The sequence below is a fragment of the Xyrauchen texanus genome, chromosome 36 (genome assembly GCF_025860055.1).
Source record: "Xyrauchen texanus isolate HMW12.3.18 chromosome 36, RBS_HiC_50CHRs, whole genome shotgun sequence".
Taxonomy (NCBI): Eukaryota; Metazoa; Chordata; class Actinopteri; order Cypriniformes; family Catostomidae; genus Xyrauchen; species Xyrauchen texanus.
In genome coordinates this window covers 12714992-12736109 of record NC_068311.1, presented here as the reverse complement: position 1 = coordinate 12736109, position 21118 = coordinate 12714992, and the positions used below count along the sequence as shown (strand labels likewise).

The 21118-nt window shown below is 41.8% G+C and overlaps 1 protein-coding gene across 6 annotated transcripts in view; it reads left to right on the top strand.

Annotated features, from left to right (window-relative positions):
• The window catches only part of rap1gap2a (RAP1 GTPase activating protein 2a), a 94952-nt gene that overhangs the window by 66283 nt on the left and 7551 nt on the right, over positions 1-21118 (top strand). For 5 of the 6 annotated variants that reach the window (XM_052107723.1, XM_052107727.1, XM_052107725.1 and 2 more), the window contains 12 exons: positions 2941-2973; positions 3472-3690; positions 12791-12894; positions 13041-13119; positions 14525-14578; positions 14915-14998; positions 16452-16552; positions 17715-17844; positions 18439-18594; positions 18682-18753; positions 18857-18943; positions 20492-20632. In XM_052107723.1, coding sequence (XP_051963683.1) covers positions 2941-2973; positions 3472-3690; positions 12791-12894; positions 13041-13119; positions 14525-14578; positions 14915-14998; positions 16452-16552; positions 17715-17844; positions 18439-18594; positions 18682-18753; positions 18857-18943; positions 20492-20632 — 1260 coding nt within the window. Of the gene's footprint in view, positions 1-2527; positions 2561-2940; positions 2974-3471; positions 3691-12790; positions 12895-13040; positions 13120-14524; positions 14579-14914; positions 14999-16451; positions 16553-17714; positions 17845-18438; positions 18595-18681; positions 18754-18856; positions 18944-20491; positions 20633-21118 lie in introns of all 6 variants that reach the window. The other variant, XM_052107724.1, reaches the window with a different exon arrangement.

Here is a 21118-nt window from a genome sequence, read left to right as displayed (position 1 = left end):
CTATCTTTCTTATATGGAATATAAAAGAAAAAGTTATAATAAAGATTGCAGGCCATCTTTTCAATGTAGTGCAAATTTTATGTCCATTGTGCATTCATGAGTGTGGAGTGGAGCTTGTTGTCTCATATTTTGGGATATTTCTCACCAAAACTTCTGAATGCAAATCTTATGCATTCAGAAGACTCACTAAACAGTTGCACCACTTTTGCGTGTCGTATTTCAGTGCACATACCTGCGTCTTATTCACTAACCACCCACAATCAAGTTTAGCATGAAATTGCACTGCGTCTTCAATATTTTATGTAGGTGTTCAAATGACTTGTATTTAAAAAATATGTTTGTGAACATTTTCAACTAATCATTTCAGTAATTAATCAAATAGTCATCATATCATGTTGAAGAGCATTATAACTTGGTATATATCCAGATGTTTGGTCTCGTCAAGAGCTTGTATGTTTAAGAAATGAAGCAGGTCTGGATCATAGTGATGCTGTTCAGTTCCAGCATGGTGGCCTGCAGCATCCTCTGCTATATTGCGCTCAGAATCAGACCACAAGATCAAAATTCACATGCTTATTGCATTCAGCAGGGATTTTGTGGATGCATTTGTGCTGTTGCCTGATCTGCATAATTCCTTTAGTGAATTGGGCGCTAAAAATGCACAGTTAGTAAATGCAAAAAAATGTCGCTTTAAGTTGGCGCAATTCATGAATCTGCCCCTTAGAATATGATGCACAAGTCGCATGGACTACTTTCATGATACTTTTGGGTGCTTTTTTTAAAGCTTTGAAGTAAGGCACTATCAACTGCCATTGTATGGAAAGATGGACCGTAATTGTCATTAAAACATTTTATGTGAGTAAGTACATTTAGGAGAGATAGTAATACAGGTTTGGAACAACATGGGGGTGACCAAATTATGACAGAATTGTCATTTTTCCTTTAAGTATAAGGCTTTTGTTTTTTTTTGTTTTTTTTCTAAAAACAGTATTCCTGCAGCAACTTTGACATTGGAAAGCATTTTACTGTATAGTACAATAATAATAATATAATAATCACATCACTCACTCTGAATGAATAATTACAAATTTCAGCTTATTTCTAACCTTATTGATTGGGCCAGCACTTTTCTCTATGGTCAGTCTCTTAGCAGGAATTTGGAGAGGCCACACTGCCATTTGATTTAACAGTAGCGTGACTGGGTTCTTTTTGTGTATATGTTTGTGAGTCTGTGTAGATTATGGGTAGCAGGTAGCTACAAGCTGATCAATACTGTGTTGAAATAGAAGTGTTGTATCTCAGTCGGGTGGTATTAAAGCCCTCCGCCTTCTTTTCTTTTCTTCTGTATGAGTGACAAATCGATCCAAAGGCTTGAGTGAAAGCCTGATGTCTCTCTTCAATAGATCGAATGCACGTGTGTTGTTCTTTATCAAAGATGATGGTGTAAGGTTCATCAGATCTAAGAACCAAATATTATTAATGTCTCCCACTGAACAAGACATTGCAGTTTGTTTATCCCTAAAGCGATGAGGATCAAGTTAAAAGAATGTATCATGATAAACATAGTTTCTGACAAAAAAACTATGATTACCATGGTGTACAGTTTCTCCTCTAAGAGCACACAAAAAGGTACAATTTGGATGTTTTCAAGATATCCTGTCAATATTATTATTTTTTTTTTCATTTTCTCCCAAATTGGAATGCCCAATTCCCAAGTGCTTGTGGTGGCATGTCTCTTTCATCTGAGACCGTTAACTCACGCATCTTATCACGTGGCTTGTTGTGCACATTACCATAGAGCTATAGCGCTTGTGGAGGCTTCACGCCATCCACCGTGGCATCCACAAACAGTTCACAACATGCCCCATAGAGAGCGAACCACATTATAGTGACCACGAGGTGGTTATCCTGTGTGACTCTACCCTCCCAAGCAACCGGGCCAATTTGGTTGCTTAGGAGACCCAGCTGGAGTCACTCAGGATGCCCTGGATTCGAACCAGAGAACTCCAGGGTGGTAGCCAGGGTCTTTACCACTGAGCTACCCAGGCCCCCATCTTGTCAATATTTGAAGTCAATGTGAAATACTGTTCATAATACATTTCCTTAATATGACATACTTAAGCGTTATACAGGTTACTGAATTAAAAAAATGTAGGGTGATGCTTGCTTTTATCCATCGGGAATTGATCGAAGCATGAAAAGTTGTCTTTATATGACAGGTGGGTAAAGAAAGGTTTGAAAAATTAGGCTTTGGTGACCCAAAAGGAAAACAGTTTTAAAAGTAGAGCAAGTTTTTACATTTTGATTAAAGATTACAAAGACATCCCGTTGGAATTACATGCTGTTTACAGATCAATTGTTCAAAATTAGACTAGGAACATGTATTAAGAAAATAAATAGGGTCAGGTTGACTGTAAACAGAACTGCTTGTTTTGGGGAGCTAATTTGACAAAAAGTCTTAAAGTTCTAGTTTGTGTCATTCACCCTTCCTCTTTCTACTCTCTTCTGCTCACCTGGATCACTGCAGATTCCCAAAACTGAGGAAACTAAGAAATACAAGGTTTGGCTAGTCTGCAGAATGTTTGTATATAATGTGTCTTTAAGTGCATGTATAAGAGTTGTGTGTATGTAATACCTGCCACTGAGTCTTCACAGAGTAGCTCATTGTGAGCTTTATTCAAAATGTAGCCAATTTCAGTCCTCCAAAATCTTCATATCCCGTAAATGATTACAGGATGTCAAGCTGAGAACAAGCAGTTGCCTTTTTTTTTTTCTCACAGCTGGCGTTATTTGTTTTGATCACTCATGTTGTGTTGTTGATACAGTTCCTGCATCTTTGCTCTTGGGATGTTTTCATTGAAATATACAGATTGTGATACAGTATGTACTGTTTGGCTTTGCTGTGTTAACCTATGATCAACTTCTGTTTCTCTCCAACAGGATGACTATATCCCTTACCCCCGGATAGAAGATGTGAGTCCATGGACACTAACACAAACACTTCCAAATACACAACAGTTCAAATTGAGAAGCTGACTTGTGAAATTTCTTCACACTAGTTTCACCAAATGGAATTGCAAAAGTATTGACTCCCCCATCTGCCATTGGTCAGACAAAAGATAACCCGCTCCAAACAAATGCCATTGGTTGAGCTAATGTTACTTTGTCAGGCTGGCCGGGATGCTCAAACAAACAGAGCCATGGAGTGTTTACATTTTTTTACCGTGGCAGGGAGGAGGGCTGGGCCGGGTCGTGTTTTTAAAAAAAATTAATAAACTTGTTTTTTTTATCAAAGTTGAACATATTGGATATATTGAAATGTCAATGTACATCAGCTTCTGACCTGTAAAGCATTCTTTAATATTTGTAAATTACTTAATAATGAAAGTTATTGTAAAGTGTTATTGAGTTACATAATTGCAACCCCTTAATTCATCTTCAACCACTTATTTCTTCATATTCCCTGTCTAGGTCCTGGAGAAGGGAGGTCCCTACCCTCAGGTCATTTTACCTCAGTTTGGTGGTTACTGGATTGAGGATCCTGAAGCCCCAGTCGGGACACCCAATTCCTCAGAGAGCAGTTTTTGTGAGGAGGAGGATGACGATAGTCCTGGTGGAGGAGGAGGCTTTGGATATCGGCTGGAATGTAACAGCGCTTCACGGGCTTACCGCAAACACTTTCTGGGCAAGGTGAGGATTTGATCTTAGACGTTAACAGTGTGTCGGAGCCATGGTGTAGTGGTTAGTACATAGGCTGTGAGATGTGAAGCCTATGCTCATGTGGGAAATGCAGGTTTGAGTTCTCTTACGAGAGGTTCTCTCGTATTGCGTAAGCTAGCTTACGCTACGGGAAAGATTCATCTTTTCTGAGATATTGAAGCCAAAAAATTATCCTTAATTTTGTATCCATTGTCAACGCTGTGCGGCAGCTGCAGACCTTGAGCGGGCTAGCTAGCGAGCTCATTGGTTGCTCTGCGGCAACTGCTGCAGCCTATAGACGAGCTTGGGAGAACTCGCATCCAATGAGAGGCACCCGCGCGCTCACTGCATCAAAGCCCGCCAAAAAGGGCGTGACTAGAGTGCATATAAGCGTAGTTCGTAGGCTGGAACCCTGATTTTCATCTCTTCAGCGAAGCTCTTCGCATCACTGAACCGGAAGCCGCGTCACCGTTCGAGGGGCATCAAGCAAGCGTGGACAGCGCTCGAAGAAGCCGGCCGTCTTCGCCACCTTCAGCCGTCCTGCGAGCTACGCCATCCAGCGACGTATCCTTTTTAAAAGCAAGCTAGTTCTTAAAGAACTTCACAAAAGAGTACGAGCGTCTTTTTAAGATGCCTCGCTCCACTTGCGCCTCATGCCGCGCTCCTCTCAGCACCGGAGACCGCCACATCATCTGCACTCTCTGCCTGGGACTGGGGCATGCAGAGCTCGCCCTCGCCGAAGGCGGATGCGATCTCTGCGAGGAGCTGCCGATGTCGACCCTGCGGGCTCGACTCGAAACGCTCAGGACCGAAGCCGCCGCGCCGCCTTCCGTTCAGCCGCGCAGAAAAAAGCGCCGCTCTCAAAGGCTGCCGGAAACAGTGGTAGAAGCGATTGCCTCGCCGGAGCCCATCCCTCGAGCATCGCCTTCACCCTCCCCGCCCACCCGGGACGCGCAGTTGCCGCCGAGCGGCTGCTCTGCTGCCATCTCGGACGAAGAAGCGGAGGATAAGAGCTGTTCCATCATGGCTTCGAACAGCGAGGAGTGGTCAGGCTCACACGCCTCCTCCTCAGCCCAGGAATCCAGCAGGACCCGCGCCGGAGTCGAAGGGGAACTAATCGGTGGACGGCACCACTGAGAAGGGCTACGCTTCCATCCCTCCGGTCGAGGATGCGGTAGCAGCACACCTTTGCCCGCCCTCCGCGAGATGGCGGTCTAAACCAGTGCTCCCGTCTAAGGCCTGCAGAACAACTTCCGCCTGTGTTGGCCGCGCCTATTCCGCCGCCGGCCAAGCTGCATCTGCTCTGCACTCTATGGCCGTCCTACAGATCCTCCAAGCGGACCTTCTGCGGGAGTGGGATGAGGAAAGCAGGCATCCAGAGGCGGTTGCAGACATACGGAGTGCTACGGTCCTCGCCCTCCACGCTACCAAAGCTGCAGCCCAAGCTATAGGGAAGTGCATGGCCGCACTGACTGTGACCGAGAGACATCTGTGGCTAACACTAGCCGACATGGGAGAAGCAGAGCGCTCTACGTTCCTCAACGCACCGCTCTCGTGAGTGGTATCATTGACCGGTTTTCAGAGGTCCAAAAAGCCACACAAGCCATGAATCTCTTTCTGCCTCGTCGCGCTAGCTCCTCTGCAGGCCGCCCACGTGAGCCTCCTGCACGAGCCTAGCGCCCAGCGCCCAGCTCAACAAAGCCAGACTTCTCAGCGTCGACAGGGCGGCCACCCTCGATCGCGCTCAGACAGCCGCCGCAGACCGCCGCAGACCGCCGCCCCCCCGCGGGCCTCGGACTAGAATTGCGCTGAAACCTGAACAACCGAAGTCCTCCTAGCTTTGTTGACAAAACGACAGATCAGTCCCGCTGTGGCCGGACCACCGTCAAAGCTTCGCCCCCTGTCAGTCCCCTTCCTTCAGGCTACTACAGTGGTAGATTCAGCAGCCAACAAGCCGGTGTTAACGCCTGCTTGCCTGCGCTCAAACGCCGTTTTCACGGCGACCCAAATAAATCTGGTAAAGAGCAAGCATGCCATATGTGTAGAAAATGTGCCCACAACCCAGTGTTCACCTCTACACACAAGCATTACACATCCCGTGTCCATACCAGAGAGCAAACATGTCTTATGTGTAGAAAATGTGCCCACAATCCAGTGTTCACCCCTACACACAAGCATTACACGTCCCGTGGCCCTATCACGGCACACTCACATAAAGCGGTTACGAACCGCTCGAGTGTTGGGGTTAATAAACGCACCCACGAATCCGTGCGCGCGCCCATTCTCTGGCCGCTCTGTCACACGACCAGCCTTATGTGTAGAAAATGTGCCCACAATCCAGTGTTCACCTCTACACACAAGCATTACACGTTCCGTGTCCCCATCAGAGCACACTCAAAAGCGGTTACGAACCACTCGAGTGTTAGAGTCAATAAATGCGCTCACGAATACGTGCGCGCGCCCATTCTCTGCCCGCTCTGTCACACGGCCAGCAAACACTTCTCTGTATGTAAGTCCCGTGCCCGTGACTATGCTTGCGTATCACTTAACAGACGTGACTCTTTCCCCATTCACCTCAATCGGGAAGTCACTCACAGAACAGCCTGTCCATGCTGTCTGCGAGCAGTCCAGCATAAGCACAGTAAGCGCGCTCACACATTCTGTTCAGCGCGCTGTGTGCGGCAATCAGAGCGATTTGGCCACTCACCCTCTAACATTATGCTTCAAAGCGTGGGAAGATATTCCAGGGATATCCGAATGGGTGTTAAGCACAATAAATCAGGGCTATTTGCTACAGTTCGATCGCCGTCCTCCTCGCTTCAGAGCGCGGCTCGAAACTACTGTGAACACGGAAGCAGCGTGCATGCTTCATTCAGAAATAGCAAACCTTCTGTGCAAAAGGGCCATAGAGAGAGTGCCGCCTCCCCTGAGCGAGTCGGGGTTTTACAGCCGTTATTTTCTTGTCCCCAAGAAAGACGGCGGCCTCAGACCAATATTAGATCTCAGGGTTTTGAACAAAGCACTTGCAAAAAGACCGTTCAAAATGCTTACAACCAGCAAACTCCCTGCGCATGTGCGCCAGGGGGACTGGTTTATTTCTCTCGATCTGAAAGATGCATACTTTCAGATTCAGATAAATCCCCGTCACAGGCCATTCTTGAGATTCGCCTTCGACGGCCAGGTTTATCAATACACCGTCCTTCCGTTCGGCCTGTCCTTAGCACCCCGTACTTTCACGAAGTGCATGGACGCGGCGCTCGCACCCCTGCGGAGTCAGGGTTTGCGAATTCTGAACTATTTGGATGATTGGCTGATTTTGGCACAATCACATACGGAGCTTCTGTCTCACAGGACAGTTCTCCTCAGTCATCTGAACAGTTTGGGCCTTGCAGTCAATTGGACCAAGAGCTCACTACAGCCCAGTCAGACAATTTCCTTCCTTGGAATAGAACTAGACTCAGTGGCAATACGGCTCGCTTATCTACACAGCGCGCACGCCGTGTGCAGCGACTAGCCGCGTCATTTCAGATGAACAGCCTCACACCTCTAAAGAAGTTTCAGAGAGTGCTAGGCTACATGGCCTCAGCCGCAGCAGTACTTCAACTGGGTTTACTGCGCATGCGCCCGCTTCAGCATTGGCGAAACACCCGCGCGTCTCGCCGGGCTTGGGCCACAGGCCGCCAGCCAATCAGAGTGACTCAGACCTGTATTTCAGCTCTGCAGCCCTGGACAGTGGCCGAGTGGTATCAGCGGGGAGTGATGATGGGAGCTGTATCTCGCCGAAAAGTCATCTCGACAGACGCGTCCAACACGGGTTGGGGCGCGGTCTGCGAGGGCTCTCCGGTTTTTGGCCTATGGTCAGTTCAGGAAAAGCTCCTTCACATAAATTGTCTGGAAATGATAGCGGTCGAGTACGCGCTCTTGCGCTTCCTCCCGATCATTCAGGGTCACCACGTCCTGGTCCGCTCGGACAACAGGTCTGTGGTATCCTATCTAAACCGTCAGGGCGGTGTCAGATCCAGGAACCTCTTCCATCTGACGAAACGCATACTGAGTTGGTCCCAGCGCCACCTGCGCTCGCTGAGGGCGACGCACGTGCCAGGCCACCTGAACGACGGCCCAGACAGACTGTCCAGAGACAATATTCCCCCAGGGGAATGGTCCCTGCACGCTCAAACAGTCCAGACGTTATGGCGCATATTCGGCAGAGCAGAGATAGACCTCTTTGCGTCAGAAGAGAACTCTCACTGCCCAATATTTTTCTCAAAAAGCAAGGACGCGCTGGCCCAGGACTGGCCCAACCGCCCGCTTTACGCCTTCCCTCCCGTCTCGCTATTGCCACAGGTAATGCAGAGGATCAGGGAAACGCGCCACTCGGTGCTCCTCATAGCCCCGCGCTGGGAGAATCAAACATGGTTCCCGGAGCTTACGCAGCTGTCACTGACAGCGCCGTGGCCCATCCCAGTGAGAGCAGATCTCCTCTCGCAAGCTCGCGGAACGATCTGGCATCCCCACCCAGAGTGCTGGGCGCTACACGCGTGGGTGATCAACGACTACCCGTCGCTTTGCCAGAAGGAGTAATAAACACCATCATACACGCTAGAGCCCCCTCCACGAGAAGACTCTATGCGTCAAAATGGTCTGTGTTTTCAAAATGGTGCACCGACAGAGACCTGGAACCACGGACATGTTGGGTGTCGCCGCTGCTCGTGTTTTTACAAGAGCTGCTGGATAAGGGCAGATCCCCATCCACGCTCAAAGTGTACGTGGCGGCCGTCGCGGCGTTCGCTGAATCCCTGCACGGCCAGTCACAGGGTAAAAACGAGCTGGTCATCCGCTTCCTCAGGGGAGCTAGAAGGATGAACCCTCCGCGCCCCCCCATCGGTTCCTATCTGGGACCTTTCTATAGTTCTCGAAGCTATGAAAGCCCCCCTTTCGAACCGCTTCAATCCGTGGATGTGAAACACCTCTCACTTAAAACCGTTTTTCTAACTGCCCTATCATCAGTTAAACGGGTGGGAGACCTTCACGCGCTATCTGTCAGCGCTGCGTGTCTTGAGTTTGGACCAAGTGACTCCAAGGTCATTTTAAAGCCTAGACACGGCTACGTCCCCAAGGTGGTCGGTACTCCTTTCAGAGCACAGATCATTTCCTTGTCGGCGCTACCAGCATCTGATAGCGAACGCGACGCCAATCTCCTTTGCCCAGTCAGAGCACTGAGATTGTATACTGCGCGCTCCGCATCTTTCAGAAGCTCCGAGCAGCTTTTCGTTTCGTTCGGAGGGCGCACCAAAGGTCTCGCCACCTCGAAACAGACACTGTCCAGATGGATAGTGGACGCTATTGCTGCCGCGTACGCGTCAAAAGACCTACCATGCCCGCTAGGCATTAAAGCTCACTCCACTAGAGGCATGGCCTCCTCGTGGGCATGGTCCAGCGGGATTTCCATTCACGACATATGTGTGGCAGCGGGCTGGGCTTCCCCCTCCACCTTTGTCAGATTTTACAATCTGGAAGTACCCGCTCTGCAGGCTAAACTGCTAGCGGTTTAATACGCTACAGCTCCCCTGGTGAGCTGCATTAATGGGACACAGTCCACACAGACCGGCACCGCCGCTCTGTCTATGTGCTTATGTACTACACACACACACTGGCCCGCACTCTTGCCGGCCAAATATTAATTCCCCACTCACAAGGGCTCCCCCGGGTCCCCCTTAATTCCCTGGGGCTCATGCAGTGGATGCTTGGCGCGCACGGCGTTGACAAAGGGTTCCCGTAGCGTAAGCTAGCTTACGCAATACGAGAGAACCTCTCGTAAGAGAACGAATCGGTTACTAACGTAACCTCGGTTCTCTCTAGATGAGGGAACGAGTATTGCGTAACCGGCCGTGCTCGCGCCACGAGCGATTTTTCGCTACATTCAATGAAAACCAGGGTTCCAGCCTACGAACTACGCTTATATGCACTCTAGTCACGCCCTTTTTGGCGGGCTTTGATGCAGTGAGCGCGCGGACGCCTCTCATTGGATGCGAGTTCGCCCAAGCTCGTCTATAGGCTGCAGCAGTTGCCGCAGAGCAACCAATGAGCTCGCTAGCTAGCCCGCTCAAGGTCTGCAGCTGCCGCACAGCGTTGACAATGGATACAAAATTAAGGATAATTTTTTGGCTTCAATATCTCAGAAAAAATGAGTCTTTCCCGTAGCGTAAGCTAGCTTACACAATACTCGTTCCCTCATCTAGAGAGAACCGAGGTTACGTTAGTAACCGATTCGTCTCCATGTCTTGTTCCCATTCCATTCTCCCTTTCTCTCTTCCCCTATTTTTGTATTTTTATTTTGCATATTGTTGTTTGCATCTAAGTTTGTAGAAATGTAATTTTTGTGTCCATGTCCATTTTAATACCAAAAGGTATTAAAATAGTTTCCTTGCTCCTTGAATGAATGAGAGTGTGCACAACTAAATCATTAATTTCAAAAATGTTTTTAAATATATTTTTTTCGCAAAAACATGAATTTTTGAGTCAAGACTATTGACAACAAAATGTCGGTTACACCACATGACTGATTTGGTGGCTATTTTTCAAATATATATATTTTTTAAATAGTTTTATTATCTTCCCTGAGGGCCACTGATAATGTTAGTAGTTTTTCCCACCAAAATCTAGTAATATATGATCATTTTGCTCCCTGTCTCTGGCCCTCTGTCTGAAATGCTCAGGTTTTGAACTTAAACTTAAACACCCAATGTTTGGCTAACATTGTGCAGCCCCTTGAATACACAGCTATATCTGAAACTCAATCGGCAGAAAATTAACAAACTCTACAACATAATTCAATTAAATATCAGGGTTTACACATAATGCAAACCGAACACATTGCATCCAAATTTAATATACTGTTCACTCAAGCACAGCAGCACCATAAACTATACATATGACATATGAAACATTATTGAATGGAATTGATTACTTAAGGATTTGCAGTCGGGTCCATTAGTGTTTTTAACTGCCCCATCTTTCAATGATAGCTCCTTTGCAAAGCATGAATCATATTGAAAATTAATTAATTAATTAAAGCAATACATGGTGAAATGAGCCGAAAGTAGAAGTGGAATGGACCAGAACAATTATAAATTGTGCTAGTACGTATGTGGCGCGCATCAAAACACATCAAAACGATCAAAGACTCCATCTAGTGCATGTTTACATAGACCAAAAATTTTAAATAGTGCAGATGTGTTCAAAATTACATCCAGAATGCTTTTATACTCAAAACAACAAGACACAGAAAGGGTGTCTCCTTTATTTAAGAGCTATTACTTGATATTGTGTGTTTTAAAAGTGGCACGAAATGCTTGATAAAGGTCAACGCAGTTAGTCTAGTGCATGTGTAACAAAGCTTCACACAGGGAGGGAAGGAGAACACAGGAAACCGGGTTTCTTCAGTCTTAGGAAAGGCTTTTTAATTGTCAACTATCTGAGCTTACAGCTTCACAATACCTCAATAGCTTTACAGTATCTCATTAGCTTTACATTAACTCCTAAGCTTCACATTAACGCGTCATCTACTCAGCGGGTCTCTAGATCTCTAGCTCTCTCTTTCTCGATCTGGCGCTGGCATGGTCCTTTTATGCTGCTCTCCCCAATCTCACTACAATTAGAGACAAGTGTTAGTCATACTTTGGCTCAGCTTTATGCACCCTTACCGCTCTCTCTCTCCCTCTATGGATCAACCATGCCCCCACTGCCACAGCATGTTTATGTAGAAAAACATTTCGGAAGGTGTCCTATGTAAGTACCCTTTGGTGTAGATGAATCTCCCATGACAGATGAGGCCTATCACTCACCTCTTCACCTGTCTGACTGAGTGCCAGTGGGCGGGGCCAAGGACGCAATGTCATAAAAGCGGGCATTGATGTCTTGCTTTAGAGGCTGTCTTTTGCTGACATATTTGTCCTTGTGACATCACAAAATCCACAAATTCCAAAAGAGCCATTTTTGCAGCTTGGCTTAAATAAATGCTCTTTTTCTATTAAGGAGGAAGTCTTGAGTTCTGAAACTTACAGTATGTTTTTACAGTAAAATGACAAGGAAAATTTGATTCCTCATGTAGACTTAAATTAACCCCTTTAATCATATTTTAAAACAAAATTGTTTCACTGCATTTTTTTATGTATTTTTAAATAATTTAATAGATCAAATTATTATTTATTTTTTTAATAATTAGCATCATGTTACTGACCCATATTTTTTAGGTGGTGTAACTGGTCATCATTTCTTTAATATGTTTCATTTTCAAGTTTTTCACTTCTTGTAATAAACATTTTGCCTTCACTAGTTCATTTCAGATGGTCCTACATTGTGACAAATTAATTGTTAAAATTACAATTATTCCATGTTGCTTCTTAATTCAAATGAATTCATACAACTACTTGCAAAATAATGTAAAAATCCTGCTTTAATCCATTATTGCTATGTTTTTCTCACCACAAAATACACTGTAAGAAAAAAAAATGTCAGGTAAGCAAAACATTTGCTTTTATGTGATTTTATTGAAGTAAAAAATATAATATAATATAATATAATATAATATAATATAATATAATATAATATAATATAATATACAACAATTTTATAATTTATTATGACACAATCAGCCTGACATCATAAGGTTACAAAGAAAGTTTTTTTTTGGTCAGATCAGGTCAAAACAGCCCCTTAAGGTAAATAAATCCATGTTTTTAATAATATATGCCCTTTCAGTTGAAGGCATGCACCCTGTCTGAGGTAATTATTCACACAGCTGTTGCTTAGTCACACACAGTTCTTCATACACTCGAAATGAATTGTGATGGCACCTCTTTGAACAAACATTTTTGCTGCACTTTTTGGTATCATTGTGTTCTGTGTCACGGGAAGCATGACAAGAATGAGAGAACATCACCTCTACAGAGCCATACTTGAGTGATATGAATGCAAAATCTGTTTATTGGAAAATGAATTTCCCCAACTGAATGTGTGTGTGGAACAGACATGTGAAATGACGCCTGTATAACCACCAATTCTGCTCTCTCTCTCCATTTCACTCTTTTAGGAGCACATGAACTATTACTGCACTGCCAGTAGTATGGGCCATCTCATCATGTCTTTGAATTATGAGGATGGAGATGGACAGGAGTCACTCCGTATCATGCTCAGGTGCCACAAACCCTAAAATCTCCAACACACCAACATTTACTGATTGGCAAACACTTGCTCTCACCTGTAAATACATACTGTATATTGAAACACTGCTGTATTTATTGTTAGGTAGACCTATGTGCTCATACTGTGTTTTATTCTAGGTCAAAAACAAAGACCCTTCATGAAAGAATTCCACTTGAAGGCCTGTCACAGTTACCAAGCGTACCACAGATAGCCAAGGTAGGACAAATGACACATTCACGTTCAGATTGTTCAATCCAGATATTGAAAGATTGAAAAAATATTTCTGGAAGACAAACTGTAGAAATCGTGGATTGTGATCGTTTAACGTAACCTAAGACCCTATCCATTGAACAGAGTGTACTTCAATCCCACACAGCCTTATTTTCATTCATGTCAAATTAAATATTGCAACTACCCTGACTAAGTTCCATTCCTGTTTCCGTAATGTGTTTTAAATCTTGATAATTACAAGCATCTGTTACTTGCCCTGCTACTAAACTCAGGATACAGATACAATTTCCAGGTAAAAGTCTCAGGCACAATGAAAAGAAAAAGGTTTTGTGAGGTAGCCTACCCTAAAAATGTGCTTTACGTGGTAACATCTAAAATAACTGCTTTTATTGAAGTAAAAAATATGATTTCATATGACTGAATCAACCTGACTTCATTACCACTGAAAAAAATTATATTCTGTGGTGAAGTAAATATTGCAGAATAGTACGTTCTACATTGAATAAGTTAAAGCGTGAACTTGAAACTATTAAATAAATTATACATTTGTACTCAATTCAAACTGCTCTAGCTGAATATAAAAATTATTATTAGTAAATATTATTTATAATTGTTTTATCTTTGTGTCATCATGTATCAATCCTAAAGGAGAAAACCATGTCTTATTTATTTACTAATTTGAGTAAATTTCACAAGTAAATAAAACAAGTACATTTAAATTTACTTTCTAAAGATGGTGTTCCCAGCATGCACCAGGCTTGAATAATTAATGAGCTTGCATTGTTTCACTGTTTGCAAATTGATTTGAACCGTTTTTATTGTTGATTTTGTTGTAACGTTTGGTAACCTCTTGTTTTGTTCACCAAGTGTTGAGGTCTGCGTGCACAGCTCTGCATCTTGTTTCTAATGCCAGTAATGCAAGGTGATATTGTCTAATAGACTGCATAGCATTCACTAAGGTTCCCTGTGGAAGACATCTGTGTATCATGTGGTACATGATCAATTATGTTAAAAAAACATTGAAAGCTACTATATTTCCAAAAGCAGGGCTTAATTCAGTGCTACAGTACTCATTTACTTGAAATAGATTATTGCAAAGTAAATTTTACTTGAGAATTTCTATTTAAAGCCACCAAGAATTGCTGTGTGGAAATAGTTTCTATGTTTTGTGCGTAAACCAAACTCAGAATAGAGTGCAGAATGCACCAACAAAGTGATTTTTATCAAGTTTGATCAAGCAGTGTACATGCAATGTATGCTTTATACCCTACTAAAAGTTTCACAAGTAAATGCTGAGTAACTAGAGGACCTCTTTTGAACCTCAGACTCACTCAGAGATCCACTCAGATGTTACAAGATGCTCACGTCAGATGTGTGCTCTGTCTTTCAGCTGCTCTGCGATGACGTCACAGGTCTAAAGTTCAACCCTGTTCTCTACCCTAGGGTGAGTCTCTCGCTCCTATTTCTAATGCCATCTGTGACTTACCTACTTCAGGCATCAGTGTGAAATAAGGCTGTGCTTTGCTCTGTTTCACCCTAGCGCCCAAGTCATCTGCATTAATATGTCCATGTGCTCCAAGGAAGTCACAAATCCATCTGCTTTATTCATGTCTGGCATGCCTGAGCGACATGATTTTGTTTTGAGAGAAGCCTTGACCATCTCAAGGCTTACATGGTCTCTCAGGCATGGCAAGCACAAATGGCAGAATAATGAAAGGCATTGACACACATTTTTACTCCTGCAGGCGGTTTGCTCACTCTCTGTTTTCTTTCACCTAAGGCCTCACAACTGATCGTTGGTTTTGATGAGCACGAGGTGAACAACACTTTAAAGTTTGGCATAATCTATCAGAAGTTTGGTCAGGTAAGAGTTGCGGAAAACAACATTATTCTCATTTTCAATCAACAGTGGGTGGTGGGGGGACTACCTGTATAGAAGATGGCTTAAGATAGCCTTCTAGCTTGGTCAGCAAGTGCTCCACTGGTTTAGCTGAAATGTGCCCTCTAAAACCAGCAAAACCAGCTTCACTGCAAAAAAAAGCTCAAGTTAATTAATGTATCTATATCTCGTGTTAACAAATACAACCTTAATGTACACTACAGAACTATTTTAATTATTTTTTCAGTATTTTTGTATTATTTTCTGTTTAAAAAAAATACCTGAACATCATTAAACCAAGAACATTTTATTTGAGAATCAGAATTACATAAGATATCAAGTCTTGTTTTCAAAGAAATCTAACACAATTTAGTGGGGTTTATGCTTAAAGGGACAGTTCACCCAAAAATGTAAATTCTCTCATAATTAACTCACCCTCCTGCAATCCCAGATGTGTATGACTTTCTTTCTTCTGCTGAACACAAACAAAGATTTTTAGAAGAATATCTAATTTCTTTAGGTCCATACAATGCAAGTGAATGGTGGCCAGATCTTTAAAGGTCCAAAAAGTGGCGTGTAAAAGTAATCCATAAGACTCCAGTGGTTAAATCCTTGTCTTCAGAAGTGATTTGATAGGTGTGGTTCAGAAACATATCAATATTTAAGTCCTTTTTTCTATAAATCTCCACTTTCACATTATTTTGTTTTTGGCAATTCTTATTCTTCGTGCATATTGCCACCTACTGGGCAGGAACAAGAACTGATTGTAAAAAAGGACTTGAGTCAAACAACTGGAGTCGTATGGATTACTTTTAGGTTGCCTTTATGTCTTTTTTGGAGCTTCAAAGTTCTGGCCACCATTCACTTGCATTGCATGGACCAACACAGCTGAGATAGTCTTCTAAAAATCTTCTTTTTTTGTTCAACAGAAAAAAGAAAGTCATACACAACTGGGATGGCATTAGGGTAGTAAATGAGATGAGTAGATGAGACAATTTTTATTTTTGGGTGAACTATCCCTTTAAAACAAGAAAAAAAAAAATTGTTTTCTTACCCCATTGGCTGATTTAAAAACAAAAAAATTTAATAATCATAAACATGACAAAATCATGTTAGATTTCTCTTAAAACAAGGCAAAATGTGTAATGTAATTTTGCTTCTCAAATAAATGTATCTTGTTTTAAGAATGCTCAGATATTTTTACTGGAAAACAAGACAAATATACTAAATTATTAAATGACTTTTTTATTTATTTATTTTATTTATTTTTTGCTGTATTGACTGGGCTGGGAGACCAGCAAACCAATTAAGGCTGTTTCAAGCTTCTTCTTTTTCAGCAGGGAACATCTTGAAAATATCTGATAGGAAAGTTTTCACTTATGTTTTCTCTTTCTCTGTATCTCTTTCTCTGTTTTATGTTATTCTCTGTCTACATCAGACATCAGAAGAAGAGCTATTTGGGAACAACGAGGAGACGCCAGCGTTCGCTGAATTCCTCAGTGTTTTAGGAGACAATATTGAACTGCAGGATTTTAAAGGGTGAGAGGCGGAGATTAAACTCTCCAAACTACTGCCAGGGGTCACCTGCGTGCATATTAAAGCTCTGTTTTAATATGAAACAATTTACAAAGAGTCCATTTGTGAATAATTAATTTAATTTAAAATTTGTGCATGTTTTGTGCATGTTTTTGTATGGGACCCTGCAGACAGTAATCAGGTTTATTTAAAGCTGCACTATGTAAGATTATTTGGTTAAAAATTATCAAATTGTCATTATTGATTGAGTACATCAACAATCAGTGTTTAAAACAATGTCCTTATCTTACCCTGATTCTCTAAGGCAAGCCTATAAAAGTTATTTGCATTTTGAGCTGTCGGATTCGATTTGGCGCGAAATCACTGGCTTAAGACATTCATCCTTGCATCATTACGTCATGTCCGCACACACAGGAAAGAAGTGCTGGCTGTCTCATGTTCCGGCTGGTGAAACTAACAATGCTGTTTAACTCAGTTCAGTAGCACTCACACAGTTCATGATAGTATCGCTGTAGTCTAGATGGATGTTTATCTGTTATCCATTTGGTGAAGTTGTTTACCTGCTTCAATAATTAGATATGTTGTCTTGTAGGGTTATATTGCTTGTCATGCTTTTGTGAATTGAACATTTCTCGTGTGTCAACTGATCACAATGTATCTACGTTGTCCGGTGAAGTTACTGACATGTTTAATATGGATGACTTCTGAAATTGGCTTATTGTAATAAAGTATATTTTATCCCTGTAAGGGGGGTTAAGATGGGCAAGGAGGAGGCGAGAACCGGCTTGTCAATATAAATAATAATTTAATGAAAACTTAAACCAAATCACACCAACATAAACACATACATGTCCGTAATTCTCTCCTTATAATATTTCCGTTATGAATGTTTAATCGTATAACATAATATCAACATGAAAATAGCACGTTATGGCTCCAGTCATGATCCAGATAAGCTCAAATTGGGAGAATCATCCACCAGAAGAACAGTGCCAGGACTCAACTGACGTAATATAGTCTTCCTCAAATTGCTTGCAATTTTTATTTCAACCACAGATGTCGCTAGAGAGCACAACGTTACATAGTGCAGCTTTAAAATGTCCAGCAGTGTTTTACAAAACTCATTTCTCCATTTTCCTGGTCTCTGTGAAATTGTGTTCCACAGGTTCAGAGGCGGTCTGGATGTTTCTCATGGGCAGACTGGATCTGAGTCTGTCTATACTGTGTTCCGTCAGAAAGAAATAATGTTCCATGTTTCCACAAAACTCCCATTTACAGAAGGAGACATTCAGCAGGTAGGCAAATCCAGAATTTACCATTCCCAGATGGAGTTTAAAATGCTCAGATATTGCTCTTACTTATTGTATTGACTTATTGGAGTTTCTCATTTATGTTATTTTAATTTATTAACTTTGTCTCAGATATTTCTCTTAAAATTCCTTAAGATAATTATAACAGAAACTAAAGCGGCAATTGTTGAAATACAGTAATTATATAGAATTAAAACATTATTGTGGATACCTCATCTGAGAAAATTGGAAAGGCCTTGGAAGAATTTGATGAGAGGCTGACGTTTGATTGCAGATAACAAATTGACAAATCTGAGCAGAGTTTGTGAAATTATTTAGATCTCTGTAGTTAGGCTTTTTATTGTACTGTACCTTTAAATATGATAATATATGCACAATGGGAGTAATTGTGTATGTTTTCATTGTTTTGAAAATGTGCTGAATTATGAGGACTAGTGATGCAGGACTTTGATGATAAAGAATTATAATAGTCATATATTATAAAGTAAATCAATTCTATATACTGATCTGGATGACAAAAATGTTGTTGAATTATAAATGCAAAATCTAATGAATAGTAATCTATTATAAATTTTTTAGCTCCAAAGGAAGAGACATATTGGCAATGACATCGTCGCTGCCGTCTTTCAGGAGGAGGCCACGCCATTTGTACCTGATATAATCGCATCCAACTTCCTTCATGCCTACATCTTAGTGCAGGCAGAAAACCCCTGCACTGACCAAACCACATACAAGGTTCGTCAAACACCTATCTGAATTACTCGAGATATCCTCCAATCACTTAAAAAAACACTGATCTGAGATATTGATTGCTGTTCGCAGGTGTCTGTCACAGCTCGAGAGGATGTACCTACTTTTGGCCCCCCTCTGCCAAACCCTCCAGTTTTTAAGAAGGTAATAAAACAGCATGCGGGCAATGATTCAACTGACTTTCAATTAAATGTGGCTGGAGATTTTGATGTTTATCAAAAGATGATGGAGATCTGTCCTTCCGCAGGGACCTGAGTTCCGGGAATTTCTGCTGGCAAAATTGATTAATGCAGAAAATGCTTGTTACAAATCAGACAAATTCGCCAAGCTAGAGGTGAGCTAATCTATTAAAGGGAGATTTTTTTTTAAAGATCACTCATATCACATACCTGTTGTGTATAATCAAAGAAATGAAGGATCCACCATGCTAGAACTGGTTAATTTAAAGGGATGTTCATTTACTCACCCTCATGCCATCCCAGATGTGTATGACTTTCTTTCTTCTGCTGAAACAAAAAGATTTTTAGAAGAATTACAGCACTGTAGGTCCTTATAAAGAAAGTTAACAGGGTCCAGGTTAACTTTGAAGCATATAAAGGCAGCATAAAAGTAATCCATATGACTCAAGTGGTTAAATCCATGTCTTCAGAAGCGATATGATAGGTGTGGCTAATAAGTTTAATTCATATATTTAAGTTCTTTTTTTCTATAAATCTTCACTTTCACATTCTTCTTTTGTTTTTGGCGATTCACATTTTTCGGGCAGATCGCCACCTACTGAGCAGAGAGGAGAATTTATAGTAAAGAAAATATTTAAATATTGATCTGTTTCTCATACACCTATCAAGCTTCTGAAGACATGGATTTAACCATTGGAGTCATATGGATTACATTTATGCTGTCTTTGTGCTTTTTTGAGCTTCAAAGTTTTGGTCCCTGTTGCATTGTATGGACCAACAGTGCTGAGATATTCTTTATTTGTGTTCTGTAGAAGAAAAAGAATCATACACATCTGTCATGGGATGAGAGTGAGTAAATGATGAGATAATTTTCATTTTTGGAAAACTATTCCTTATTAAAGGAGCAGTTCACCCAAAAATGATATTTCTGGCATTATTTACTCGCCCTCGTGTTGTAACAAACCTGTATGATGCTGTTTTTTTCCATGGAACAAAAAAAGGAAAGTTCTGAAGAATCTTCACGCTGCTATTTTTTGTACAATTACAGCTCATAGTGACAAAAAAGCTCTAAAAATTATAGAAAAAACACCACAAGTCTTCAATATTACTTGTGTACTATATTCAAAATCTTTTGAACTCCATGCAATACTTCACAAACTACAGTAGCTTTGTGTGAAGAACAGACAGAAATATAATTCGTCACTGACAATCTTTCCCTCCACTGAGGATCGAGTCAGTGAGTTGAACTTGAGAACCATATCAGTCCGTTTCCGTGAACAAAACTTTATTCCGATTTGTGAACTGAATCATGTGGTTCATTAAAAAGTACCATCACTGAACTATAAGACTAATTCAGTTCTCGGGTTCAACTTGCTGATTCGATGATTCGGTTGCAGCGGTTATTGAGTTAACATCTTAAAGGAGGGGAAGATTATCAGCAAATAATGAATTACATTTCATTCTGTTCCTCACACAAAGATATTGAACAGCTCTAGAATAATTGGAATATAGTGCACAAGTTGAATTGACTACTTTTATGATACTTCAATTACACTTTTTGTCCTCTTTGGAGCTTGAAAGACGTGGTCACTGTGAACTGTGCTGTTGATAGAAAGACCTGGATTCATGAATAACAGCATATTATTTTGCAAACTGTACCTTTAATTAGTCTATCTGCATCAGTGTCTATGTGTCTTTGATAGGAGAGGACACGGGCGGCATTGTTAGATAACCTTCACGATGAGTTGCACAGACAGACACAGGCCACAATAGGACTGGGCTCAGCTACAGATGAAGAAAAAATAGAAAACGGAGGTCATGGAGGTCTTCTAGAATCATTTAAGGTGAGACTGATCTGATATTACATTTAACCATTTGAACACATTCTCAATTCCTCTAATGATATTGATGCATGTAATTTAATTATCATTATCATTTAATGAATGTAACATAGGACCTTGTACTTTTACTAACAAAGCTGCTGAAACATTGTTTGTTTGTGAACCTATCTGTCTGTCTACATGTCAGTCTCTCTGTCTGGATTTCAGTCTTTTAACCTAGTGTATGTTATTTCATCCAAATCCATCAATAAAGCCCTCAACTCTTCCATTGAGTGTTACACAAACCTGCATACTCAATATCTGTGTTTTCATTAGTGAAAAATCAGGAGTGCAGTGTAATTTTTCTCTGTGACTCTTTTTTGCATTTTGCACATATTGTTGAGACATCAGTGGGGCTTCATCTCTTAAAAGGCTATAGTCTTCCTCCAGCACCTCTGTAAGATATTAAAATGCATGAAACTGAGCTGATCTTGGCCAAGCTCTGATAAG